The 27,470-nt window shown below is 46.6% G+C and overlaps 1 protein-coding gene across 3 annotated transcripts in view; it reads right to left on the bottom strand.

The window, feature by feature from the left end:
- Positions 1 to 3,947: 3,947 nt before the first annotated feature.
- Positions 3,948 to 27,470, bottom strand: part of dnah2.L (dynein, axonemal, heavy chain 2 L homeolog) — a 113,616-nt gene continuing 90,093 nt past the window's right edge. For 2 of the 3 annotated variants that reach the window (XM_041587379.1, XM_041587378.1), the window contains exons 61-89: positions 26,803 to 27,013; positions 26,526 to 26,642; positions 25,643 to 25,784; positions 25,343 to 25,512; positions 25,019 to 25,135; positions 24,029 to 24,193; positions 23,288 to 23,410; positions 23,048 to 23,196; positions 22,747 to 22,813; positions 22,210 to 22,360; positions 21,730 to 21,753; positions 19,886 to 20,010; positions 16,336 to 16,469; positions 10,774 to 10,918; positions 9,915 to 10,114; positions 9,589 to 9,715; positions 9,284 to 9,470; positions 8,904 to 9,052; positions 8,179 to 8,362; positions 7,809 to 7,999; positions 7,509 to 7,700; positions 7,220 to 7,404; positions 6,750 to 6,981; positions 6,474 to 6,625; positions 5,607 to 5,721; positions 5,353 to 5,529; positions 5,207 to 5,281; positions 4,501 to 4,651; positions 3,948 to 4,410 (exon numbers count right to left, since the gene is read on the bottom strand). In XM_041587379.1, the coding sequence (XP_041443313.1) occupies positions 4,256 to 4,410; positions 4,501 to 4,651; positions 5,207 to 5,281; positions 5,353 to 5,529; positions 5,607 to 5,721; positions 6,474 to 6,625; positions 6,750 to 6,981; positions 7,220 to 7,404; positions 7,509 to 7,700; positions 7,809 to 7,999; positions 8,179 to 8,362; positions 8,904 to 9,052; positions 9,284 to 9,470; positions 9,589 to 9,715; positions 9,915 to 10,114; positions 10,774 to 10,918; positions 16,336 to 16,469; positions 19,886 to 20,010; positions 21,730 to 21,753; positions 22,210 to 22,360; positions 22,747 to 22,813; positions 23,048 to 23,196; positions 23,288 to 23,410; positions 24,029 to 24,193; positions 25,019 to 25,135; positions 25,343 to 25,512; positions 25,643 to 25,784; positions 26,526 to 26,642; positions 26,803 to 27,013 (4,312 nt within the window). In that variant the 3' untranslated portion in view covers positions 3,948 to 4,255. Of the gene's footprint in view, positions 4,411 to 4,500; positions 4,652 to 5,206; positions 5,282 to 5,352; positions 5,530 to 5,606; positions 5,722 to 6,473; positions 6,626 to 6,749; positions 6,982 to 7,219; positions 7,405 to 7,508; positions 7,701 to 7,808; positions 8,000 to 8,178; positions 8,363 to 8,903; positions 9,053 to 9,283; positions 9,471 to 9,588; positions 9,716 to 9,914; positions 10,115 to 10,773; positions 10,919 to 16,335; positions 16,470 to 19,885; positions 20,011 to 21,604; positions 21,754 to 22,209; positions 22,361 to 22,746; positions 22,814 to 23,047; positions 23,197 to 23,287; positions 23,411 to 24,028; positions 24,194 to 25,018; positions 25,136 to 25,342; positions 25,513 to 25,642; positions 25,785 to 26,525; positions 26,643 to 26,802; positions 27,014 to 27,470 lie in introns of all 3 variants that reach the window. The other variant, XM_041587380.1, reaches the window with a different exon arrangement.

Consider the following 27,470-nt stretch of genomic DNA (forward strand, 5'->3'; position numbering starts at 1 on the left):
ATCTCATTAGGGAACATACAATTTGCCCTTCAAAGGAGAATTATTGTTCAGAACCAAGATCGACCAAACAATTTTAAAAGCATCAGCAGGGAAATCAGCTTTCCCCTCGCAGGAAAAAGGGATAACGTAGCTCCTTTCAAGATGGAAGACAGAACAGACAGGGAAATACAACAGTAGACAATGGAAAGCCAAAGTTTCCAGGGTTTCAAAATAGAACCCAAGACAAAAACAAAGCATGAAGGTGTGAGAGCCCAACTGTCTTACTTAGGAGGAAGCCTAAAGGGCTTCAAGACAGTATGGGCTCAATAAATACGAGACAAATGGGCTGTGGATATTGTGTCAAACGGATACCATCTAGATCTCACAAAGAAACCTCAAGACTGTTTCACCTCATTAGACAGGTCAATAATGAAAGAAGCCACATTCCCTCAACCTCTCTGGTTAGCCAAAGGGAATTACTGGAGACTTCCAAGCAGACACAACCCGAGAACACAGTATTCCCAAACAAATCCTCATCTGGAGAAACTATCCTTAACGGCTTGGTGTTTGAAAGGAATAAATTAAAATCCATAGGGTTGTCTGATGGCTCCATTTCTACATTGCTGGCAGCCAAAAAATATGCCACGACTGAAAGTATTCTAGAACTTGGGAAAGGTTTTCTGAATGGTGTAAACACAAAAATACTTCACCAATGCCTCAGATAGTGAAGTTCTTACAAGGAGTTGACCGGAGCTTGAGTAATTTCACTCTTAAAGGTGAAACACAGATAGTGGAGTTCTTAAAACAAGGAGTTGGCCGGAGCTTGAGTAATTCCAGTCTTAAAGGTCAAACACAGATAGTGGAGTTCTTACAACAAGAAGTTGATCAGAGCTTGACTAATGCCACTCTTAAAGGTCAAATAACAGCTATTTCACATTTTTCTGGCATCAATTGAAGTTCTAAACCTCTAGTTAAAAGATTCTTCCAAGCCCTCAAAATAATTAGACCAGTGACCAAAACGAGAGTTCCTTCGTGGGACCTAAATCTGGTCAAACAAATTAACTGTAGCTCCATTTGAATCCGTGGACAAAGTACCTCTAAAACTTGCTAATATCAAGCTGACCTTCCTTCTCGCAATTGCTTCAGCCAGACAAGTAAGTCGGCAGAAACAGAAAAAATTACTTTTTTACAGGACAAGGTTATTTTGAGAGCTCTGGATGGGTTTTTTCCAAAAGTAATATCCGTATTCCAACATCATTCTTCTTACGTTTTTCGAAAATCCTCTGTACATTGAAGAAGAGAAATGGCACTCGATGTAGTAAGATGCCTAAAGATCTATCTTGATTTTCTGTTACATTCACACCTGCCATTGCCTTAAACCCATAAATCACAGGCTCCAACCTTCACTTTAGGCATTATGGGTCATGCCATGGGAGGAGACAGCAGTGAGTGAGGGGGCTTATTCTAGCAGCCATTGGTCAGACGCACAGTTTGATGCGGGCAGCCAATCACACCTCTTCCCTCACAAAGATAATCTAAAGTTCCCTGTTGGGTCCATCTTGCCATATCTATGAAACATGCATAGAAATACTATGTGCGCAGAAATGTTGGTGGAGGTTTGGCCTCCCTGATTGGACCCCTGCAGGTCTCTGCTGTTAATGGAAATAGACTTTCAGGTATATGAATTTACCGAAGCATCGCCCTGCGGTCCCTTTAATATTCTGTTTATTCTCAGTTCCCTGCGGGGGAGGGTGACAATCTATTTTGCAGACTGGGGGTCGGGGGGTCACGGAGAGAGAACGCTCAGCACCCCAGGAAGCGGATGAAAAGTAAACAGGATCTGCAGTGGTTGGAAAGAGTAGGTGGGATATTTCGGGGGCTGGTGATGCACTAAAGTGGCATAATTATCAGCTCATTAGGGAGTTGGCAGTGCCACCCGGCCCGGAGTATTGCCAAGGAGGTTGCTGAGAAATAAACAGCCGAGCGAAGGAAGAAAACAAATTAGCAGAGCCGTGACGCTGTTGTTGTTTTTCTTATATTATTCACATTATGAGATGCCAAGCGTTTAAAGCTTTCTGCCTCCCCCAGCAGCCTCACATACCCCCATCTGATGTGTATTTGCCTCTACCCTGTGTATTTGCCTCTACACCGTGTCATCCAATCACTTTGTGCCTCACATACACACACAATGGCCATACATAGCAACGGGCCATGGCACAACTGTCATGGGCACAGACCACTTTCTGCCACTAATAAATCCTGTAGGGAGATGTCCATCATGGTATGGACATAGAGCAGCCTGGGACAGACAGACGGCGCTTACACCATGACGGAAGGGGGTTTGCTCTCACAGGGGGCCTAGTAGAGTCTTTGATCCCCCCCCCATTCCTGCTCCCCTATTTGTGTTCTCCTAAGGAGGGTGGGGGGACTTTTTATTGCTGAATGAGTGAAGGTCAGAAAGGAAACAAATGCCACATGAATATCTGGGCAAGTGTCAGCTCCAACTGCCTGTACCTAGTTACACCCACTTTCTACCTGGTCACACCCCTAGCTTGGCCCTGGCTGGGGTTGTAAATGCAGGTGACAGTTGAGTTGGCAGCTTTAATAAGACGGACAGAAAGGACAGGGTTACCGACTCTCCAGACCAACCCATACGCACTTCCAGTTGTCCAGCCAATCGGCAAGCAGAGATGACTTGAACCCAATCCCAGTTCATGGAACTCCTGCGGTGCCGCCTTGTCAGCTTTACCAAATGATAGTAAATACAAGGTAGGTGAAAAGAGGGACAAGTGGTGGAGGGAGGGTCGAGAGCTGATGATGGACAGGTTGAGCTGGCACAGGAGAGGTTAATGTGAGGGGCACTTGGATGCTGAGAATGAGGGAGACTCACCTGTATGAAGGTTTCTTTCAGTAGGAGAGAGGAGAGCACTCTGACGCAGATTAACTGCTTGTGATTAATATTTATTTAAGCTGCTATACACAACATGTTTCGGGCTGTAATTGCCCTTTCTCAAGTGTATGAAGGTTTCTATAAGGTGGTCAGGTGGTGTATGAGGTGGAAGTGTGAGGTGGAAGGTAAGTAGGGAATGATCAGTAAGTGGAATTGGAGAATTAGTGAGGAAGAAGCACAGCAATGATGGGAGAAGATGAGACAAGGGAATGAGCTTCACTGTGAGTAGAAAAGTGACATCAAGGGGTTTAGAGGTGGTCAGAGGAGCAAAGTGACCAATAAGAACATGGAGGCCACACAGAATGATGAAGGTGGGACACATCTATAGGCGCTGACACCCTATTGGAATGTGCAGTGGGGCTGAGGCTCTGTCTCTGGATGTTGGTGAGATATCAATACCAGAGGTTGGGGAGACAACTCAACATACAACGCTCTTGTTATTCCATTTGCACTGGAGGAGATGCTTTACTGCAAGGTCACACAGATAATGGACCATATGAGGTGTGGGTGTCTCTCTAGCAGGAATGGGCTGATATAATAATATGTATCATGGGAGCAATGCATCCAGGGGCCATTTTGGTGTTGGGAAGGAAATCTTTGCTTGTTCTCCTCTGGGACACCTGATTGTTTTTGGAGGGTCAGAACGAGATTGATTTAAAGGGGCAGTAAACTCTAAAAGTCATCTAGTCTGAATTCTACTCTCACTTACCTTCAGACCCTCCTCATCCTCCAGTCCTCCAACCACTGCCAGGTTGCTGGGGTCAGAGGAACTCCCAAAGATGTGTCTTTAGCCTTCTAATTCTCACTATCACCCCCCCCCAGTATAAGACATGTGGTGCCCCTCTGGCAGAACATGGGCAACATCATCAGCCCCATTCTATGTTACAGTGCTACAGACTCACCAGCCATGGAGCACAGGGTCATTAAAGGGCAAGTAACATGGTCCTCTACCCACCTGTACACACCTGTACCCTTCTCCTCATGTGAAACCACCAGAAAAACACAAGTGACCCTGTGATGCAAGAATATGTCATTAAATATAATATATATTGCTCTTTACATAAGACAAAGTAGAGTTATGACAAAGGCACAGATGGTAGAGAGCGGTCGGAGGGTGATGCCAAGCTGGTGGGCATCAGAACTGAATAGGCATGGGGGGGGAACGGGGGAGGGGAGTGCTGAGCAAGAGGGACACTATATTGAGGGGTACGGGTACATAGTTCTAAGGAGAGGTCTGATCTCCCTGCTGTGCCAGGTAGTTGGCATCATTGTGCCACAGCATTGGGTTTGCTATTGTGCCGGGTTCAAGTACCATGAGGTTTAACCCTAGCTGTCCAGGCTCATCAGCAGAGCTGTCCCTCTCTTGATCCAATGTTCCGCAGCTGATGCCCCAGAACGGAGATCCACCCCGATGACAAATGAGGCCCGACCAGAGGAACCAGCCCGGACTGGGTAATAGTAACACGGGCACGAGTAGAGACCTGTGAGCAGAGAGAGATGAGTTGTCTCTAGGTCCTATCATGAGACCCCCCATTAGACATCATTTCTGAACATTCATGTGACTTCTCTACCTTTGCTGCTCTTCTTGCGACTCTCTGTGGGTCTGAAGTGCACAGTCGGCAGAGGACAGACCAATTGCATCGGCTCAGCCTCAATCAGACAGGAATTCTTCTTATCCCAACCGGCACCCTCAAGGTAGAGGCCACGAATCCACACACCGTCCTGAGGAACCCAACAAAGCACATGACTGACCATTAAAGGGATACTGTCATCGGAAAACATGTTTTTTTGTCAAAATACATCAGTTAATAGTGCTGCTCCAGCAGAATTCTGCACTGAAATCCGTTTCTCAAAAGAGCAAACAGATTTTTTTATATTCAATTTTGAAATCTGACATGGGGCTAGACATTTTGTCAATTTCCCAGCTGCCCACAGTCATGTGACTTGTGCTCTGATAAACTTCACTCTATAAGGTAAGGGCACATGCTAAAATTCGGGGAGACTAATCCCCCAAAAAGCCTTCCCGCCAGCTAGAATCTAAATCGTCGATGGGATGGCGCTCGGAGCGATTTGTTTTCCGATGTCGCCCGAAGTTGCCTCACAAGGAAACTTCAGATGACTTCGGAAAACGAAGCGCTCTGAGTGCTATCCCGTCAGCGATTTAGATTCTGAAAGCACATGACCACCAGGCAAAATGACCTGGTGGTCATGACAGAATCCCTTTAATGGGCCCATTGGGTATTACCCATAATCCCTGTGTGTCTGGGCGGAGCTCACCTTTGGAGGATACACCAGGTTGTTGTCATCCACAGTGGACACAATGAATTCCCATGACAGGGAGTCAATGGAGATCTGAGGGATAAACAAGATGTCAGTGGGTAGTGCACGGCATTATGGGTACTGTGGGTATGGGGGTCCCTTACATTATTCTGCCTGGCTGCGTTCTGTAACACTGCCGTTAGGAATCCGGTGGGGAAGGTGAAGGCCGACAGCCAGAACAGGACTGGGGGATGAGCCGTCTTTGCCCAATGAGAAAACAGATCCACACGGAGAACCAGATCCCGAGTCCAGGCGGCTAAAGGTTTCAGGGAGGGGTACGCCTGCCAGACAAAGGGAATGGGGGTTCAGACATAAAAATCCAGTTCTCCATCTTCTTCATCCTCAGATTCACACCCACCTTCTCCCACAGTGGCGGCACCCGGGCATCATAAATACAAGTGAATATTTCCTCCAGCTCCGTCGACATCACCACCTGACCCTGTATCCCCCGCTCCAGATCATTGAGAGAAAACCTGCAGGAGACATCAGCTCATTCATCACATGAAATTTCCCACAGAAACAGGGGAGACTGCAACACCCCCTTCCACTAAACTGCTCAGTGACTTCTAATATCCTTATCATTTACAGTAGGGGGTACATTATCCCTTATAATACATGAGTGATACTCAGAGTTCCCTGTATAACTCAGCCTGCAGCCTTGTGCCTTTATATGGTCACAGAACAACCCCTCAGTGACTTCTAATATCCTTATCATTTACAGTAGGGGGTACATTATCCCTTATAATACATGAGTGATACTCAGAGTTCCCTGTATAACTCAGCCTGCAGCCTTGTGCCTTTATATGGTCACAGAACAACCCCTCAGTGACTTCTAATATCCTTATCATTTACAGTAGGGGGTACATTATCCCTTATAATACATGAGTGATACTCAGAGTTCCCTGTATAACTCAGCCTGCAGCCTTGTGCCTTTATATGGTCACAGAACAACCCCTCAGTGACTTCTAATATCCTTATCATTTACAGTAGGGGGTACATTATCCCTTATAATACATGAGTGATACTCAGAGTTCCCTGTATAACTCAGCCTGCAGCCTTGTGCCTTTATATGGTCACAGAACAACCCCTCAGTGACTTCTAATAGCCTTATAATTTACAGCAGGGGGTACATTATCTCATATAACATGAGAGCTGCATGTGAGAGAGATTTTGGAGGGATCAGGCCCAGCTTGCAGAGGGTAGACAGTGTTAGTGGGGTGCAGACCTGATTGTGTCGAGCAGAGTATTGTATCTCTGTATTTCTTGCAGTAACACCACATTTAGAGGGTTGGGGTCACCACTGAGCACTTTGCAAGTTCCCTCATAATCGATTTCCGGTGGAATCTTGTCCCGCACGTCACACAGTAACTCCAGTACCTGTCAGAGAACACAGGGCCTGAACCAGAGGAAACACTGGAAAAAGGGGAGCGGAGAGAAAGAAATGGGGGTGTGGGATGGTGAAAGGAGGTTCATGAGAGAATAATGAAGCAGCTCTCAATACCTTCTCCTCCCGAGTCTGCCCTCCTCCCTGGGCGCTTGGAGTTATCTGAGGTTGCAGAGACAGGAGAGTGTCAAATAATGTGCGAGCCTCTGTGATCTGACTGGCTATGTCTGCATTGGGGTGTTGCCCAAAGGCCTCAGGGTGATCGACAGCGGGGAGCAGGGAGATGAACTCTTTATATGAGGGCAGAGGTCCATCCCGAGGAATATAATATGTGTCCAAGGAGGAGAGCCTGCAGAGGAAAGACAAGATATCCCTCACTTTCACATGTAAGATCAACTTGTATGAGGAGATACTGTGGTAGAGGGCGGCACTGATATTTTCTACCCAGCCCGACCAATATGTGGCCAAGTCCCAACCCGAAATCAGTTGGGGAATCCAAAGTTTAGGCCAATCAGCAGACAACTTGCTCAAGACTGAAGAGTCATCAGCCTATCCAAACCCACGTATGGCCAGATCCTAGTCATCACCTGTAGAACTGGTTGCTCAGTGCTGGTTCACAGAAGTAGTCATTGATGTAGGTACTCAGCAGCCGTCTATCCCAGTCGTCAGTCACATGACCCCCATAGTTGACACCAGCAATGAGGTATTTAAGAGCGTCCCATGGTGTCTCCTCATACTCGTCCAGGTACAAACTCAGCAGGTTCTCAGACACCTAAAGAACACATACATTGCTGCTAGTAGGTAGAACGTTCTTCTTTCATTAGCATATAAGGTCCATGTCCATGTCAAGCTGCTGAGTAAAGGCAGAAGACTCACCTCAAAGTCTGAGTCATTGAAGCCGTAGACAATGTTCCAGCCGAGCTGGAGGAACTTCCTTCTCTCCAGTAAAACACTATGGAAGAAGCAGAGGGAGAAGAGCAGGCGTCGGTAGCCGGAGGATTTGGTGCAGTGGCTGAACTGTTGCTCCGTGATCAGCTGGTAGAGTCGCGTCATGTTTGCCCGTAAGCCCTAGGGATGAAGGAGACATACGTGATGCCATATGTGAGGGTAACACCGTGCCCTGTATATCATTATGTGATTTCCCATAAACACATTCAGTGGGACACGGGGTCTCACCTTGGGTGGCTCTGTGGTCATCTTGATGCTGGCTTGAAGGATGGAGATGGGGAAATCTGGGTGGGGACTGGAGCTGAGCCACAGCCTGAAGTTTGGGTGCGGATCCTCTATCTGCAGCTGCTCTACCAGTTTGTCCAGCTGGGGCATCCATGATAGGGACAGGTGGCAATTGGCCAGGAAGACCCAGTGTCCTGGAGAGACAGATCACATTCAAGTCTCAGAGGGGTGTAGGAATGGCTCATTGTTGCTGGGAGGGGAGTATGGAAGAATATGGGTGGGGGGTGATACACAAGTGACAGCAGCCTGCCAATGGAATTGTATGGTCCCAACATGACTTGGGCACCAATCAAGTGTCACCAAGTCCTCTTACCATCCTTCACTCCTTCTTTGATCATGCGTGTGGCGATGGGGGCCTGACCTTGCCCAAGTGACAGAGCGTGGAAATTCTGTGCCATCCCACATTGTTCTGCCAGCTGCAATAGCGCCCCCGTAGGATCCACTCCAGGAGACAATACAAAGACCAGAGGAGAGCGGGGCAGGGAGTCCTCCACCACCTAAAGCCAAGACAGGACAAAGACGGTCAATTACATACAGAGGAGAAGGTGGGGAGCACGTGGAAAAGGAAATTGGGGAGCACGAGGAAAGGGAAGTTAGGGAGCAAGAGGTAAGGGAAGGTGGGGAGCACGAGGAAAGGGAAGGTGGGGAACATGAGGAAAGGAAAGGTGGGGAGCACGAGGAAAGGGAAGGTGGGGAGCACAAGGAAAAGGAAGGTGGGGAGCACGAGGAAAGGGGAGGAAATGGAAGGTGGAGCACGAGGAAAGGGATGTTGAGGAGCACGAGGAAAGGGAAGTTGGGGAGCATAAAGAAAGGGAAGTTGGGGAGCATGAGGAAAAGGAAAGTGGGGAGCACGAGCAAAGGGAAGATGGGGAGCAAGAGGAAAGGGAAGATGGGGAGCATAAAGAAAGGGAAGTTGGGGAGCACCAACAGAACAGGAAGTGACATATGGATCTAAGGGATAAGCTAGATATAGAATGTGAGGGACAGACATGCTTCCATCTATGTGGGTAGAAGTGAGAGAGACCCGATTGCACTCACCGCCCTCATATCCAGCACTGGGGGTTCAGTAAATTTGGAGCCGAGGTTGTTGATGATGAAGGAGGTGACACAGAAGGCCACACGGTCCTGGCGCAGAGATCGTACGATCAACATCCTCTGCACCTCACTGCACGAGTTCTCCCACTCACCTGCCGAGGCAAACACCTGTACTGAAAGGCAGCCTATCACAACTAGCACTGCTTTGGGGAGGAGCTTGTCTCAGCCAATGCTCATATATCTTATGGTCTGCAGAGTGGGGTTCAGCATACTGAACCCCAAGAGGAAATGGAGAACATTTGAAAATGGAGAAAAGACTTATGGGAAATCTAGTCAAGGCTTTGGGGCAGTCTATCATCATATAGGAGCGACCATGTGATTACCCGGCAGGCAGGCATTCTCTGGCTCTGGGCTGGTGTACCACTGGTGCCAGTCTCGTGGGTACTGCTCAAATGAGTTCATGATGCCATGGAAGTTGGCCAACTTATCCAGCTCCGTGATATTATCCCAGTTGGTATCAGAGAGCCACGCAGAGCAGGGGTTGTCCATCTGTTCCTCCCGGTCCAGAACCTGCCCAGGGTTCAAAGAGACAGGGACTAAGGGCATATAATTGTGTATCTCATGTATGTGTGTATTTACTGCAGTATATGTGCAGTGCAGGCAGCGGCAGAACCAACACAATACTCACCACCCCCCCACGCAAGAAGAAGTTGTATTCGTCCATATTGAGCTTCCCTGCCACCTCCAGGATCTTGGCGCACATCTGGAAACTGAAGAGCAGCTTGTGGCGCTCAAAGAGAGCGCGGCACGTGTATCTGGGAAGGGAAGAAACATGGTAACGCTTGGGAAAGCCGTAACTCCCAGCAACCCTACAGCATCAGGTACCATGGCAATGGGCATTACTGTGTGTGTTGTCAGCCATGTTTTTACCCAGAATCCTGTTGGTGTGAGCCCATGATTATGCTGAGCAGGTGAAACAGGAAAACATCCATTAACCTGTTGCTGCCCACTCACCTGTATACGGCATAGGTGTGCCAGTCGTTGAGGTTGGCGATTCTCTCCTCCGCGTTGGAGCTGCGTTTGCTCTTGTCGATGCTCAGGTGGAAGAGATCAGTGTAGGAATCCAAGGAGAACTGGTACATGGGATCTATTCGCCCGAGGTCGTTGAGGACGAAGAAGAGGAGGGAGGCACGCTGGGCACAGGGACGGTATGCCTGGGGGGCACACAGCAACAACATGGAGCAGAGATGCGGAGAGTTACAGTTCAATAACAGATATAAGACTGTGGGGTGGGAATGCATTTGATGGGTACCTGAGTGATACATCTGTAGTACATATGGGGTGTAACTGAAAGGGGGGCAAATGTTGCCCTTGTATATGCTGCTGGCACTGGGGTGTTTCATAGCACAGCATGGGGGTGTAAAGAGAAAGTAATGTGACGTTATCCTGCTGCACAGCATGGGGGTGTAAGGAGGAAGTAATGCAATGTTATCCTGTTGCACAGCATGGGGGGGGTAAGGAGGAAGTAATGCGACGCTATCCTGTTGCACAGCATGGGGGGGGTAAGGAGGAAGTAATGCGACATTATCCTGCTGCACAGCATGGGGGTGTAAGGAGGAAGTAATGCGACGCTATCCTGCTGCACAGCATGGGGGGGTGTAAGGAGGAAGTAATGCGACGTTATCCTGCTGCACAGCATGGGGGGTGTAAGGAGGAAGCAATGCGACGTTATCCTGCTGCACAGCATGGGGGGTGTAAGGAGGAAGTAATGCGACGTTATCCTGCTGCACAGCATGCGACAGACTAGAACAGTCCCCCAACTAACCTATGGCCTCCAGATAAAACAGTTGATCTCCCCTTCGCTCTGTCTCACCTCTCGGGCTGTGTCGATCTTCTCCTCGGTCTCCTCGCTGCTCTCCAGCTGCTCACTCACTTCTGTGGCTGTCACTTTAGACGTCTGTAGAGTGTTGAGCAGTTGCACGTCGTCCAGGAGAGACCCGGTGGCTTCATTGAGGAGCCTGTGAGACGCAGGGACAGATCAGATAATGCATCAAATTCCAGGTGGAACCTTGTCCCAGTTTGTTCACATATAAAGTTTCCTCTACATGGAGTAATGGCAACTGCCAACTTCCTACATCCAAATAACATTCAGTCTGGAGAACCAGATATAATGTTAGCGTTGTTTTATTGGTTTTTTCTGCACAACATGTTTCGGATCGACTGATTCTTTATCAGGTGCTTATTTTACAAAGCATTGAACCCACAGCCATTTATACACCAACAAGTGTGTCAGCTCCATCATATTGGCCAGACGTATAGAATTCCATCCGACATGTTTTCATACCAGAGTATCGCCATCTAGTGTCCCGCTCAGGTAGCGCACCGCAGATTGTGTCGATACTTTGTATTAATAAATATCGTATAACAATTCAGGAAGTCCAGTCACAAAATCTTTGCCGATATTTTACATTTCAGAGTAATTAGTCGTCTCCTACCCCTTGTAGTGTGTTATCCCTTTCACTTGTATTCAATCATACAAAGGATTCACTTATATTTAATCATACAAAGGATTCCTTTCTATACAGGAAAATCGTAAGGTATCATTAAGTCGCCATGGTTCTCATACATTCAGCATCTCAATCCATTTTGCTTGACACTACAGTACTAACCGTCTTCTATCACCCGCTCGTGTGGCCATTTTTACCTCTTCCAGTAACTGCCACCTAAGGCTGTCACTGTTGTGCCGAAATTCAAGCAAAATGCTTTCCAACAGGAGTATATGTTTTAAGGTGGCCATACATGGAGAGATCCAACCCTCATTCTTCCTTTTCCTTTTGTTTGTCCTACATAGATTTTCCCACAAGGACATTTTAATCCATAAACAGTTTAGGCAGGAAAACGTTCCATACTGTGGTAGACTTCGGGTATCTGTAAGATATCTCGCAGATAGGTTAGTAAGATCAGACATCAAACGCGAGAACTACGCAGTTTTTGGGTTAACCAAAGTATGGAACGTTTCCCTGCCTAAACTGTAGCAGTTGCAATTCAATTATTAAAGGTCCCCATATAATCCGTCCTATCAGGCAGGACACTACGTGTAACTCCGAATGTGATGTTTATGAATTAAAAATGTCCTTAGTGGGAAAATCTATGTAGGACAAACAAAACGAAAAGTAAGAATCGGCATTGGAGAGCACAAGCGATAATCCAAAGGAAAGTAAGACACATAGGGGCTGATTCACTAACCTCCGAAAATTCGCCAGCGACGGCTTCGCTCACGTCGCCACAATTCGAAAATTCGCCAGGGCAAAGCTAATTCACTAAAATGTGACGTTGCGTCCTGGGCGCCAAACGATGGCGAAGTTCTTCTAGTATTAATTCGGCAAGCAAAGTGAAGTTGCGCTAGCGTTGGCTAATTTGCATACGGCGGGAAGTTGAATGGACGTATATGTTGCAGCAAATACATTACATTACACAAGCCCAGGGAACCTTAATAAATAAAATAAAGTTGTTATATTGCCCTACACATGAGCCCAGTGTATAGTTTAGGTGCCATATGTTAGGAAATGTAGGGGGGGAAGCCGGGTACCCTAAAACATTTACACGCTTTTGCAGCCTATCACCTTGATAAACTGAAAAGTCGCCAGCGTTTTTTGGGACTTAGAAAAATGTTCGAGGAAGTCCTGTCTACTCTATTGCACTTCCCCTGGTCTGAGGTGGTGAAGGCAAGTCTGGCGCAAGAGGTAACGTTCAGTAAAATCTGCAAGTTAGTGAATTTGCGTAGTTACGTCCATTCGCCAGAGCGAAAATTTGCCTGCTGTAAGAGGGCGAAGTAGCGCTACAGTCTATCTCCTTCGCTAGTGAATTTACGCCCGTTAGTAAATCGGCAAAGTACCGAAATGACGTCACGCTGGCGACTTTTCACTAACATTAGTCACTTAGCCCTTTAGTGAATTTCCCTCATACTCCTGTTGGAAAGCATTTTGCTTGAATTTCGGCACAACAGTGACAGCCTTAGGTGGCAGTTGCTGGAAGAGGTAAAAATGGCCACACGAGCGGGTGATAGAAGACGGTTAGTACTGTAGTGTCAAGCAAAATAGATTGAGATGCTGAATGCATTAGAACCACGGCGACTTAATGATACCTTACGATTTTCCTGTATAGAAAGGAATCCTTTGTATGATTGAATATAAGTGAATCCTTTGTATGATTGAATGTAAGTGAAAGGGATAACACACTACAAGGGGTAGGAGACGACTGTTTACTCTGAAATGTTACATATTGCCAAAAATTTTGTGACTGGACTTCCTGAATTGTTATACGATATTTATTAATACAAAGTATCAACACAATCTGCGGTGCGTTACCTGAGCAAGACACTAGATGGCAATACTCTGGTATGAAAACATATTGTATGGAATTCTATTGGGCAAACTTACTAAAATTTGCCAGCGTGACGTAATTTTGCCACTTCGCCGATTTATTAACGGGTGCAGGTGTAAATTTGCTAGTGAAGTAGACGTACTCTAGCGCTATTTCTCACCCTTATGCCTGGCAAAGTTTCGCGAAGGAACGTAACTACGCTAATCCACTAACTTGCGCATTTTACTGAATGTCACCTCTTGCGCCAGACTTGCCTTCACCACCTCAGACCAGGTGAAGTGCAATAGACTAGATAGGGATTGCTTCAAAAAAAGTTCCAAAAAACGCTGGCGTCTTTTACTTTTTTATGGGTGATAGGCTGAAAAGGATTGTAAATTTTTGTTGGGGGTACCCTCCTTCCCCCCTACATTTCCTAACATATGGCACCTAAACTATACACTGGGCTCATGTATAAGGCAATATAACATCTATTTCATTTTATGAAGCTTTCCCAGACTTGTGTAGTGTAATGTATTTGTTGCTACATATACGTCCATTTTACTTTAATTTGGCGCCGTATGCAAATTAGGCATCGCTATTGTAACTTCGCTTTGCTTGCTGAATTAACGCTAGCGAAACTTCACTACCTTTTGCCTCTGTGGGCGCAACTTTGGATTTTACTGAATTTGAGCAGCCCTGGCGAAACTACGCCTGGCGAAGTGCGGGGAGCCTTCGCTAGCGCCTATTCGTCGCTTAGTGAATTTGCCCCATAAGTCTGGCCATATGATGGAGCTGACACACTTGTTGGTGTATAAATGGCTGTGGGTTCAATGCTTTGTAAAATAAGCACCTGACGAAGGATCAGTCGATCCGAAACATGTTGTGCAGAAAAACCCAATAAAACAACACTAACATTTTTATACTGATTTATTATCACATGGGGGGGCGGTGGGACAGTGAGGAGCAAATCAGACCATTTGTTTTTTTATTAACAAAAGATTGTGATTGGAAAACAACAAACATACCGGTACCTTCTGCCATAAAGAGAATTTTGAGAGCAAATGGTTTGTTAGTTGTATAAAACACACACGGCTCATACTGGTTTGTATTCCTCTACATCTGTTATTTCCAATTTTATTGCTTTCATTTTATTCATCCAACAGAGAAAAATACAGGAAAAACAAAAAACAGAAATTGTGCATTTCTTCCGATTTTTTTGGACCTTCAAAAATGGAAGATGTGGGGGGGGGGGTTAGATTAACGTTTTAGCAGCACGGGGACCCTCTATAGAACTTTACTTGTGTCCCAGGTATTAGATTGTGATACTTCCTCTTGGGAAGGGGACATTTCTGCCAACTCTTTTGGTGTAGTGTAAGAAGTTAATTATTATTATTCATTATTTATAATTATTATTATTCATTTGTCCTTGGTTGCCATTATGTGGTCAGATATTGTTTCTTCCCATTGCTCTTTATTTATTTCAGGTATATCTATTCACCATTTATTGTAGAGTTTAAGGTGTCGTTGGCCAGCGCAGGTGGGCACAGACGTTCTAGAGATTCTTTGCACGTGTATAGTTCTGCACTTATATGCGGGAAGGTGTAGTGTGTATGGTCCTGTCTGGAAATTGAGAGTGTATTGTATGTTTAACTCAGAAGAGCATCTTGTCAGTCTCCCCTCATAATTTAACTCTTCCCTCCCTCTAACCAGTTTAGTTGCACTTAGTCTCTGCACTCTCTCCAGCTCATTTATATCCCTCTTAAGGACTGGAGTCCAAAACTGCCCCCATACTCCAGATGAGGTCTCACCAGGGACCTATAAAGAGACACAATTATGTTTCATCCCTTGAGTTAATGCCCTTTTTTATACAAGAACTTTATTTGCTTTAGTAGCCACAGAATGACACTGCCCAGAATTAGACAACTTGTTATCTACAAAGACCCCTAGATCCTTCTCATTTAAGGAAACTCCCAACACATTGCCATTTAGTGTATAACTTGCATTTATATTATTTTTGCCAAAGTGCATAACCTGCATTTATCAACATTGAACCTCATTTTCCAGTTTGCTGCCCAGTTTTCCAGTTTAGACAAATCACTGTGCAAAGTGGCAGCATCCTGCATGGAACCTATAGTTCTGCACAATTTAGTCTCATCTGCAAAAATAGAAACAGTACTTTCAATGGCCACCTCCAGGTCATTAACACATACGTACATTTAGGTAACATGACCATTATAAATATGTTAATGTGACCCTTCAGAGATAGTGGTAGACGGGTCCAGGCCCATACCTTTTGTTCTAGTGTTTGCATCTGTGGTAAGAGGTTTAGTTCTACAAATTTATGGATTTTTTTGGGGATTTTGAAGTCCAGGTATTTGAATTTGTCTGTCCATCCTGAGTATATAGTGTGTGTATATTTATGATGTCTAGGGCCGTACTGAGGTCTATTTCGGGATTGGCTTGGTAGCGTGAAGTGTTCTCTGCAAACGTTGACATTTTTTCTGTGACCCTACCCAACTTGAGTCCCCCTATTTTGGGTGATTGTCGTATAAGTGTTGCAAGTGGTTCCATGTCTAAAGCGAACAGTAAGGGTGATAGAAGACATCCCTGCCTTGTGCTCCTGTGGAGGGCAAAGGGCATTGATGTGTTTTCGATTTGTACGTATGATTGCTTCTGATGACAGGAGAGAGTCTTGGCGACAGTACCGTATAATGACCCTCTGTACAGCATATTTACTGTGTTGTTATCAACTACAAAACAGTCACAACAAAGGGTTAAGGGAGGGGCTTGTTTCTACAGAGATCTTTATCTCTAGTTAAGAGAATAGGCAGAACACATGTTTAACAATAGCACATCCTATTTATAGTGCTCATGTGTGTATATAGGTTTATGGTGCCCCTATATAGATGCTCCTCCCCTGCATGAATAACTCCCATTGTGACTGTACATCTACTAAAAGGCTAATATTACAAACCCAGGTTCAGTTCCTTGCAGTAAGTCTGTACAGGGTGTCATCTCTCCTACTTGCCTAGAGACACACTTACCTCATATACACACTGCCAGGTGCACTCACCTCAATATCTCATCCTCCAGCTCCTGCAGTTTACGTTTTCCTGCTGCAATATTCAGTACCAGAGACTGTTTCTGCTCCTCCAGCTCAGGACGCTCCTTCCTAACAACACTGCCCAATAACTGAGCCTCCAGTCCCTGCAGGGGATACAATAAGTCTGTGTCATAGATGTGTATGGAAAGATAGCTCGGCCTTCCCTCTCTCTGTATATACAGGGGACAGACGGCTCATCCTTCCCTCTCTCTGTATATACAGGGGACAGACATCTCATCCTTCCCTCTCTCTGTATATACAGGGGACAGACATCTCATCCTTCCCTCTCTCCTGTATATACAGGGACAGACATCTCATCCTTTCCTCTCTCTGTATATACAGGGGACAGACACCTCATCCTTCCCTCTCTCTGTATATACAGGGGACAGACGTCTCATCCTTCCCTCTCTCTGTATATACAGGGGACAGACGTCTCATCCTTCCCTCTCTCTGTATATACAGGGGACAGACATCTCATCCTTCCCTCTCTCTGCTATATACAGGGGACAGACATCTCATCCTTCCCTCTCTCTGTATATACAGGGGACAGACATCTCATCCTTCCCTCTCTCTGTATATACAGGGGACAGACATCTCATCCTTCCCTCTCTCTGTATATACAGGGGACAGACACCTCATCCTTCCCCTCTCTCTGTATATACGGGACAGACACCTCATCCTTCCCTCTCTCTGTATATACAGGGGACAGACATCTCATCCTTTCCCTCTCTCTGTATATACAGGGGACAGACGGCTCATCCTTCCCTCTCTCTGTATATACAGGGGGACAGACACCTCATCCTTCCCTCTCTCTGTATATACAGGGGACAGACATCTCATCCTTCCCTCTCTCTGTATATACAGGGGACAGACACCTCATCCTTCCCTCTCTCTGTATATACAGGGGACAAGACATCTCATCCTTCCCTCTCTCTGTATATACAGGGGACAGACATCTCATCCTTCCCTCCTCTGTATATACAGGGGACAGACATCTCATCCTTCCCTCTCTCTGTATATACAGGGGACAGACATCTCATCCTTCCCTCTCTCTGTATATACAGGGGACAGACATCTCATCCTTTCCCTCTCTCTGTATATACAGGGGACAGACATCTCATCCTTCCCTCTCTCTGTATATACAGGGGACAGACATCTCATCCTTCCCTCTCTCTGTATATACAGGGGACAGACATCTCATCCTTCCCTCTCTCTGTATATACAGGGGACAGACATCTCATCCTTCCCTCTCTCTGTATATACAGGACAGACATCTCATCCTTCCCTCTCTCTGTATATACAGGGACAGACATCTCATCCTTCCCTCTCTCTGTATATACAGGGGACAGACATCTCCACCCTTCCCTCTCTGTATATACAGGGACAACATCTCATCCTTCCCTCTCTCTGTATATACAGGGGACAGACACCTCATCCTTCCCTCTCTCTGTATATACAGGGACAGACATCTCATCCTTCCCTCTCTGTATATACAGGGGACAGACACCTCATCCTTCCCTCTCTCTGTATATACAGGGACAGACACCTCATCCTTCCCTCTCTCTGTATATACAGGGACAGACATCTCATCCTTCCCTCTCTCTGTATATACAGGGGACAGACACCTCATCCTTCCCTCTCTCTGTATATACAGGGGACAGACACCTCATCCTTCCCTCTCTCTGTATATAACAGGGGACAGACACCTCATCCTTCCCCTCTCTCTGTATATACAGGGACAGACATCTTCATCCTTCCCTCTCTCTGTATATTACAGGGGACAGACACCTCATCCTTCCCTCTCTCTGTATATACAGGGGACAGACATCTCATCCTTCCCTCTCTCTGTATATACAGGGACAGACATCTCATCCTTCCCTCTCTGTATATACAGGGACAGACACCTCATCCTTCCCTCTCTCTGTATATACAGGGACAGACATCTCATCCTTCCCTCTCTCTGTATATACAGGGGACAGACATCTCATCCTTCCCTCTCTCTGTATATACAGGGGACAGACATCTCATCCTTCCCTCTCTCTGTATATACAGGAGACAGACATCTCATCCTTCCCTCTCTCTGTATATACAGGGGACAGACATCTCATCCTTCCCTCTCTGTATATACAGGGACAGACATCTCATCCTTCCCTCTCTCTGTATATACAGGGGACAGACACCTCATCCTTCCCTCTCTCTGATATTACAGGGGACAGACATCTCATCCTTCCCTCTCTCTGTATATACAGGGGACAGACATCTCATCCTTCCCTCTCTGTATATACAGGGGACAGACACCTCATCCTTCCCTCTCTCTGTATATACAGGGGACAGACATCTCATCCTTCCCTCTCTCTGTATATACAGGGGACAGACATCTCATCCTTCCCTCTCTCTGTATATACAGGGGACAGACATCTCATCCTTCCCTCTCTCTGTATATACAGGGACAGACATCTCATCCTTCCCTCTCTCTGTATATACAGGGACAGACACCTCATCCTTCCCTCTCTCTGTATATACAGGGGACAGACACCTCATCCTTCCCTCTCTCTGTATATACAGGGACAGACACCTCATCCTTCCCTCTCTCTGTATATACAGGGGACAGACATCTCATCCTTCCCTCTCTCTGTATATACAGGGACAGACGGCTCATCCTTCCCTCTCTCTGTATATACAGGGGACAGACATCTCATCCTTCCCTCTCTGTATATACAGGGACAGACATCTCATCCTTCCCTCTCTCTGTATATACAGGGACAGACATCTCATCCTTCCCTCTCTCTGTATTATACAGGGGACAAGACATTCTCATCCTTCCCTCTCTCTGTATATACAGGGGACAGACATCTCATCCTTCCCTCTCTGTATATACAGGGACAGACATCTCATCCTTCCCTCTCTGTATATACAGGGGACAGACATCTCATCCTTCCCTTCTGTATATACAGGGACAGATCTCATCCTTCCCTCACTCTGTATATACAGGGCACAGAACTCATCCTCCTCCCTCTCTCTGTATATACAGGGGACAGACACCTCTCCTTCCCTCTCTCTGTATATACAGGGGACAGACATCTCATCCTTCCCTCTCTCTGTATATACAGGGGACAGACACCTCATCCTTCCCTCTCTCTGTATATACAGGGGACAGACACCTCATCCTTCCCTCTCTTTTGTATATACAGGGGACAGACACCTCATCCTTCCCTCTCTCTGTATATACAGGGACAGACACCTCATCCTTCCCTCTCTCTGTATATACAGGGGACAGACATCTCATCCTTCCCTCTCTCTGTATATACAGGGGACAGACAGCTCATCCTTCCCTCTCTCTGTATATACAGGGGACAGACATCTCATCCTTCCCTCTCTCTGTATATACAGGGGACAGACACCTCATCCTTCCCTCTCTCTGTATACAAAGGAAAGGGAGCACTGCCCTCCCTGAATGATGATTGGCTGTTAGTGAGCCCCATGTGGGGTACAAAGCCTGTGAGTGGACATATCTGGTTACCTGCTCTTTCACAGCGAAGTTGACAATTGTCGTCTGGGAACTGATCTCGGGAGTGTAATGTGGGTTGGACAGTTTGGTTGTGATGTAGAATCGGAATTCGGGGTTATACACAATGTCTTTATCACCTCATCCTTCCCTCTCTCTGTATATACAGGGGACAGACGTCTCATCCTTCCCTCTCTCTGTATATACAGGGGACAGACACCTCATCCTTCCCTCTCTCTGTATATACAGGGGACAGACACCTCATCCTTCCCTCTCTCTGTATATACAGGGACAGACACCTCATCCTTCCCTCTCTCTGTATATACAGGGGACAGACATCTCATCCTTCCCTCTCTCTGTATATACAGGGACAGACATCTCATCCTTCCCTCTCTCTGTATATACAGGGGACAGACATCTCATCCTTCCCTCTCTCTGTATATACAGGGACAGACATCTCATCCTTCCCTCTCTCTGTATATACAGGGGACAGACATCTCATCCTTCCCTCTCTCTGTATATACAGGGGACAGACATCTCATCCTTCCCTCTCTCTGTATATTACAGGGGACAGACATCTCATCCTTCCCTCTCTCTGTATATACAGGGACAGACATCTCATCCTTCCCTCTCTCTGTATATACAGGGGACAGACATCTTCATCCTTCCCTCTCTCTGTATATACAGGGGACAGACATCTCATCCTTCCCTCTCTCTGTATATACAGGGGACAGACATCTCATCCTTCCCTCTCTCTGTATATACAGGGGACAGACATCTCATCCTTCCCTCTCTCTGTATATACAGGGGACAGACGGCTCATCCTTCCCTCTCTCTGTATATACAGGGGACAGACATCTCATCCTTCCCTCTCTCTGTATATACAGGGGACAGACATCTCATCCTTCTCTCTCTCTGTATATACAGGGGACAGACAGCTCATCCTTCCCTCTCTCTGTATATACAGGGGACAGACATCTCATCCTTCCCTCTCTCTGTATATACAGGGGACAGACGGCTCATCCTTCCCTCTCTCTGTATATACAGGGGACAGACATCTCATCCTTCCCTCTCTCTGTATATACAGGGGACAGACATCTCATCCTTCCCTCTCTCTGTATATACAGGGGACAGACATCTCATCCTTCCCTCTCTCTGTATATACAGGGACACACATCTCATCCTTCCCTCTCTCTGTATATACAGGACAGACACCTCATCCTTCCCTCTCTCTGTATATACAGGGGACAGACATTCTCATCCTTCCCTCTCTCTGTATATACAAGGACAGACATCTCATCCTTCCCTCTCTCTGTATATACAGGGGACAGACATCTCATCCTTCCCTCTCTCTGTATATACAGGGGACAGACATCTCATCCTTCCCTCTCTCTGTATATACAGGGGACAGACGGCTCATCCTTCCCTCTCTCTGTATATACAGGGGACAGACATCTCATCCTTCCCTCTCTCTGTATATACAGGGGACAGACATCTCATCCTTCCCTCTCTCTGTATATACAGGGGACAGACATCTCATCCTTCCCTCTCTCTGTATATACAGGGGACACACATCTCATCCTTCCCTCTCTCTGTATATACAGGGGACAGACACCTCATCCTTCCCTCTCTCTGTATACAAAGGAAAGGGAGCACTGCCCTCCCTGAATGATGATTGGCTGTTAGTGAGCCCCATGTGGGGTACAAAGCCTGTGAGTGGACATATCTGGTTACCTGCTCTTTCACAGCGAAGTTGACAATTGTCGTCTGGGAACTGATCTCGGGAGTGTAATGTGGGTTGGACAGTTTGGTTGTGATGTAGAATCGGAATTCGGGGTTATACACAATGTCTTTATCACCGAGTCGGATCTGCAGCTTTCCCCCTGCGTGAGACATGAACAGATGCCATTGATATATAAGAGACACGGGGCACAATCACCCTGTCTCTCTTGTCCGTGCTCCTCTTGTTATTGGCTCCAATGAAAGATGATGTCATGCAATAATTCATAAAGGGATGAACAGTATTAATGTGGCAATTATTGGCCAGTAAGTCTGACAGAAAGCCACTTTATTATGTATTGTTTGGAGAATAGAAAGTGGAATCAGAATGATGAACAGATCATGTCAGGCAGGGCATTAGCTGAGTTAGATAGGATGTGACATACGTGCCTAAGTTATTTTACAATCTCACCTATATAATAATTCCTCTGATATTTCCATATAGCCCCTTATAATCCCTACCACTCCCCCATTGACTGCTTCCATTTCTCCCAATATGAAAACATTCCCTTATAAATACTAGGGCTCCTCTCTGCACAGCATGGCTCCCTGAAACTCACCCACTCTAGTAACAGACTTATTTAGGATGGGATCCAATGAGGGGTCCAGCTCTTCCTGGACATTCTGTAGGAGCACGGGAAAGCCAAACTGCACGGCTTGCTCCAGAGTCCGCATGAAATCTGACATTTGGAGGTCAATCACTTTTAGACCCTGTCGGAAATAAATATTTGGGAGTTATAAGGGACAGAGGAGGATCATTGTTACTGAGGAAGAGGGAGGGGCTATGTAATGAGACAGAGGGAGGGGCTATGTGACTGAGGCAGAGGGTGGGGCTATGTGATTGAGGTAGAAGGAGGAAATGATTGAGACAGAAGGAGGGGCTATGTGACTGAGCCAGAGGGTAGGTCTATGTGATGAGGCAAAGGGAGGGGCTATGTGATTGAGGTAGAAGGAGGAAATGATTGAGACAGAGGGAGGGGCTATGTGACTGAGACAGAAGGTGTGGCTATGTGAAGGAGGGAATGATTGAGACAGAGGGCGGGGCTATGTGATTGAGACAGAGGGATTACTGAGTATGTTTAAGGTTGAGGCCTTGCCTTTGAAGACTCCATGCTTTTGATCCATTTGGTGGCTTGTCCTTGTGGATCTACCATTAGAGGCCACCTACAGCACATAAAAGAGAACTAGTTGTTATTGGAAACACCAGGTGTAACATGAACCTACTAGTCAGAGTAGAACAGCCCAGTCCTATGCACAGAAAGCCCAGCATTATCCAGCATTAATACCTTCCACCCCTCCCATCACCCCTACACACCAGGGAAAGGCTGCTTATTCCCAGGCACACGTCTAGCAGAGGAAATGATGACGGGGAAGATCCCAGAGGATTGTGGGAGTTACCTGTTCCCTCGGGTGACAATGACTCCATTGTCGCTGGAGAAGCTGTCGGACGGGAGGCCCTGCAAGTTCCACTCACGCACCATCGTTGGGCTGGACAAGAAGCTGCTGAGGGAGAAGTGAGTGGAGCACGGGACCAGCGTCTCTCGCACCTGCGCAGGAACACGAGGGAAACGGTTTTGTGCAACAGACATTTTGGGGCAATTGATTGACAGAGATGAAAGAAACTGGGTGATGTGTTACCTCTTTCATCCAGATGCAAAGGATACTCTCCCGGTAACTGGAGAGGAACGGCCCCATGTAAGAGAGATACGCAGAGGCCAAGAGACAGTCACCCACCAGCAACCCGAGATCCTCATCCAGGCCCTTCAATGAGACAAATACACATGAGACAGAGAGTGACAACAAAATACATTGTAGTCTTAGCAAAGACCAGACAAGATGTGGGCACAGAATAGGGTGACAAGCAAGATGTGGGCACAGAATAGGGTGACAAGCAAGATGTGGGCACAGAATAGGGTGACAAGCAAGATGTGGGCAAAAAATTAGGGTGACAAGAAAGAAGTGGGCACAGAATAGGGTGACAAGCAAGATGTGGGCACAGAATAGGGTGACAAGCAAGAGGTGGGCACAGAATAGGGTGACAAGCAAGATGCGGGCACAGAATAGGGTGACAAGCAAGATGTGGGCACAGAATAGGGTGACAAGCAAGGTGTGGGCACAGAATAGGGTGACAAGCAAGAGGTGGGCACAGAATAGGGTGACAAGCAAGATGTGGGCACAGAATAGGGTGACAAGCAAGATGCGGGCACAGAATAGGGTGACAAGCAAGAGGTGGGCACAGAATAGGGTGACAAGCAAGAGGTGGGCACAGAATAGGGTGACAAGCAAGATGTGGGCACAGAATAGGGTGACAAGCAAGAGGTGGGCACAGAATAGGGTGACAAGCAAGATGTGGACATTGTAGGGGTGTAGACTCCTGACCTTTACAGTCTCTTCCCATCGGGTTTTCTCCCCGGCCAATCCAGTCACTAAGGTTCCCGCCCTTTGAAGTTTCAGTTCCATGAGTTCGGCCTCAGCTCGCAGCGCTTCTTTCTGTGCCAACTTCTCATCATACTGAGTCTTCAGCTGCTCCAGGCGCTCGGCTACCTGTGATACGGGTCAGTATAAAGGCAAATTATATGTGGCAAGTGAAGATAATTGTGCATAGCCAGTGGCTACAGGGAGGCACCGTTTGGCACTGGGACAACCAGTTGAATTTCACCAAATCCAGACTAAAAACAAACGGGTATGTGAGGCTCAGAGACGGGGGTCAAAGCTCTCCCAGAAATAGCGCCACTAAGCGGAATAGTCCTGGCGGCTCGAGGGACGGTACATTTGGTTTTACGGACAATGGGAAAACATGTTGTTTCTTCAAAATGAATCAGTTAATAGTGCTACTCCAGCAGAATTCTGCACTGAAATCCATTTCTCAAAAGAGCAAACTGATTTTTTTTATATTCAATTTTGAAATCTGACATGGGGCTAGACATTTTGTCAATTTCCCAGGTGCCCCTGGTCATGTGACTTGTGCTCTGATAAACTTCAATCACTCTTTACTGCTGTACTGCAAGTTGGAGTGATATCAGCCCCCCTCCCTCCCCCCCCAGCAGCCAAACAAAAGAACAATGGGAAGATAACCAGATAACAGCTCCCTAACACAAGATAACAGCTGCCTGGTAGATCTAAGAACAACACTCAATAGTAAAATCCAGGTCCCACTGAGACACATTCAGTTACATTGAGAAGGAAAAACAGCAGCCTGCCAGAAAGCACCTACACACCAATATTACAACTAAATACACTTGCTGGTTCAGGAATGAGATTTTATATTGTAGAGGGAATTATTTGCAGTGTAAACAGTGTCATTTAGAATATAGACAACACCTTAAAAATCGTAACAGAATTCCTTTACGCTGAACAAGGCAACCCTACCTCTCTCAGTTTGTTCTGTGCTTCTGCCAGTGATGCCTGTTTCTCTGCCAGCTGATTCATTGCCGCATTCATCCGGGCACGTTTGGGTTCCACCACTCGGAACAGCCGACCATACACCTGGGACATGGGGACTTGGTGAGTGGGGGTCTACAGGCAATGCCCCTGCACAGACACTCCTCATAAAATACATTCCCCTCCCAGCCATACCCTGTATATCACACACATGTATATCACACACACACATGTATATCACACACACACATGTATATCACACACATATATATCACAAACATGTATCACACACACGTGTCATGTGATTCTCACCTCCATGGCCCGCACCCACATACAAAGGGAGCGAGCGGCCAGAGACACCTTTCCGATGATGTCCGGCTGGAAGTCGGGCAAAATGCAGTACTGCCCAATCTTCTTCAGGACTCGGTCAGAGATGTTGTCCTTGTCAAAGTGGATGAGCTGCTTAATAAAGTTGGACTCCCCTGGGGTGGCAGGAACAAGACAAACAAGATGGAGGAGAAAGGAAATGCGCCAAGAGTGAGCCCTCTCCACTAACTCACATACATATAACATAGGTACATATACATGCTTCATACACCCCCATTCTCTTACCCAACTGTCTCTTGGCTTCAGCCCAGGTTGGTTCATTGCCTCTAAGGATCATGACCGCCTGCATGACTGTCTCAACCAACGCTGGGGGACGTCCGTATGACTTGATCTCCGTCATGTCCTTCTTGTTCAGTGACTCCAGCGCCTGCCATGGAGCAAAAAACAGCTACAGATTTATCATGCTTGGGTGGGGCAGATAAGACCCAGGACAGAGAGACAAGGTTCTGTCTCCATGTAATAAGCAGTTACAGATTTATCATGTTCGGGTGGAGCAGATAAGACCCAGGGTGGAGAGATGAGGTTCTGTCGCCATGTAATAAGCAGTTACAGATTTATCATGCTTGGGTGGAGCAGATAAGACCCATGATGGAGAGATGAGGTTCTGTTACAGATTTATCATGCATGAGTGGGGCAGATTAGATCCAGGATGAAAAGATGAGGTTCTGTCTCCATTTAATAATAAGCAGTTACAGATGTATCATGCTTGGGTGGGGCAGATTAGACCCAGGATGGAGAGATGAGGTTCTGTCTCCATGTAATAAGCAGTTACAGATTTATCATGCTTGGGTGGGGCAGATAAGACCTAGGATGGAGAGACGAGGTTCTGTCTCCATGTAATAAGCAGTTACAGATTTATCATGCTTGGATGGGGCAAATAAGACCCAGGATGGAGAGATGAGGTTCTGTCTCCATGTTATAAGCAGTTACAGATTATCATGCTTGGGTGGGGCAGATAAGACCCAGGATGGAGAGTTGAGGTTCTGTCTCCATGTAATAAGCAATTACAGGTTTATCATGCTTGGGTGGAGCAGATAAGACCCAGGGGGGAGAGATGAGGTTCTGTCTTAGTGAATAATAAGGGGAAAGGGGATTTAGGGGCTCTTACCCTCATGGCCTCCTCTAAGGCCGGCAGTGCCTCCTCCAGATCCTTCTGTGCATTGTCAGCAAGAGTCTTGCACTTTATTTCTTCTGCCGCAATCTTCTCGCTGTGAGCAGCCACCGTCTGAGAGAAGAACAAGGTGACACGGGATCAGAAGCTTTGGGTCTATACACAGTACATGCGTGTGCCACTTGGTACGACCATGTCAATATACCCCCAGTAACATATATTATACCAGCCATTGTGTAACCACACTCACTCTCACTCACACTCACACACTCACCTTCTGCTGCTCGTCGGCCTCACGTCGCTGCTGGACAATGATGACCAGATACTCCTCACACTGCTTCTGGAACTCGGCCACCTTACTCCTGGCCACCGCCAGCTGCTCCGACATCTTCTCCACTTTCTCCCGGGTCTCGTCAATCTTAAAGAGCCCATTGCGGAGCTTTGTGGCCTTGTCCCCCAGTTCCTTGCGCTTCTCGGCCAGAAGACTGCGGGAAAAATCCCCATCCCGTTATCCAGGTCTCCTGCCCAACTGCTCATTGTACTGGCTAAAGGAAACAATATGGCACCTCCCACCTACTACATTGTGTATAGAATAAGCTATACCCTCCTACTGTACTTTCTCTAAGTGTCTCTTTAATCCGTATACACCTAAAGGAACAGTTCAGTGTAAAAATAAAAGATGGGTAAATAGACAGGCTTTGGAAAATAAAAAATGTATCTAATATAGTTAGTTAGGCAAAAATGTAATGTATAAAGGCTGGAGTGAGTGGATGTGTAACATAATAGCCAGAACACTACTTCCTGCTTTTCAGCTCTCTAACTCTGAGTTAGTCAGTGACTATAAGGGGGGCCACATGGGACATAACTGTTCAGTGAGTTTGTAATTGATCCTCAGCATTCAGCTCAGATTCAAAAGCAACAGTTATGTCCCATGTGGCCTCC

This window comes from Xenopus laevis, chromosome 3L (genome assembly GCF_017654675.1).
Source record: "Xenopus laevis strain J_2021 chromosome 3L, Xenopus_laevis_v10.1, whole genome shotgun sequence".
Classification (NCBI taxonomy): Eukaryota; Metazoa; Chordata; class Amphibia; order Anura; family Pipidae; genus Xenopus; species Xenopus laevis.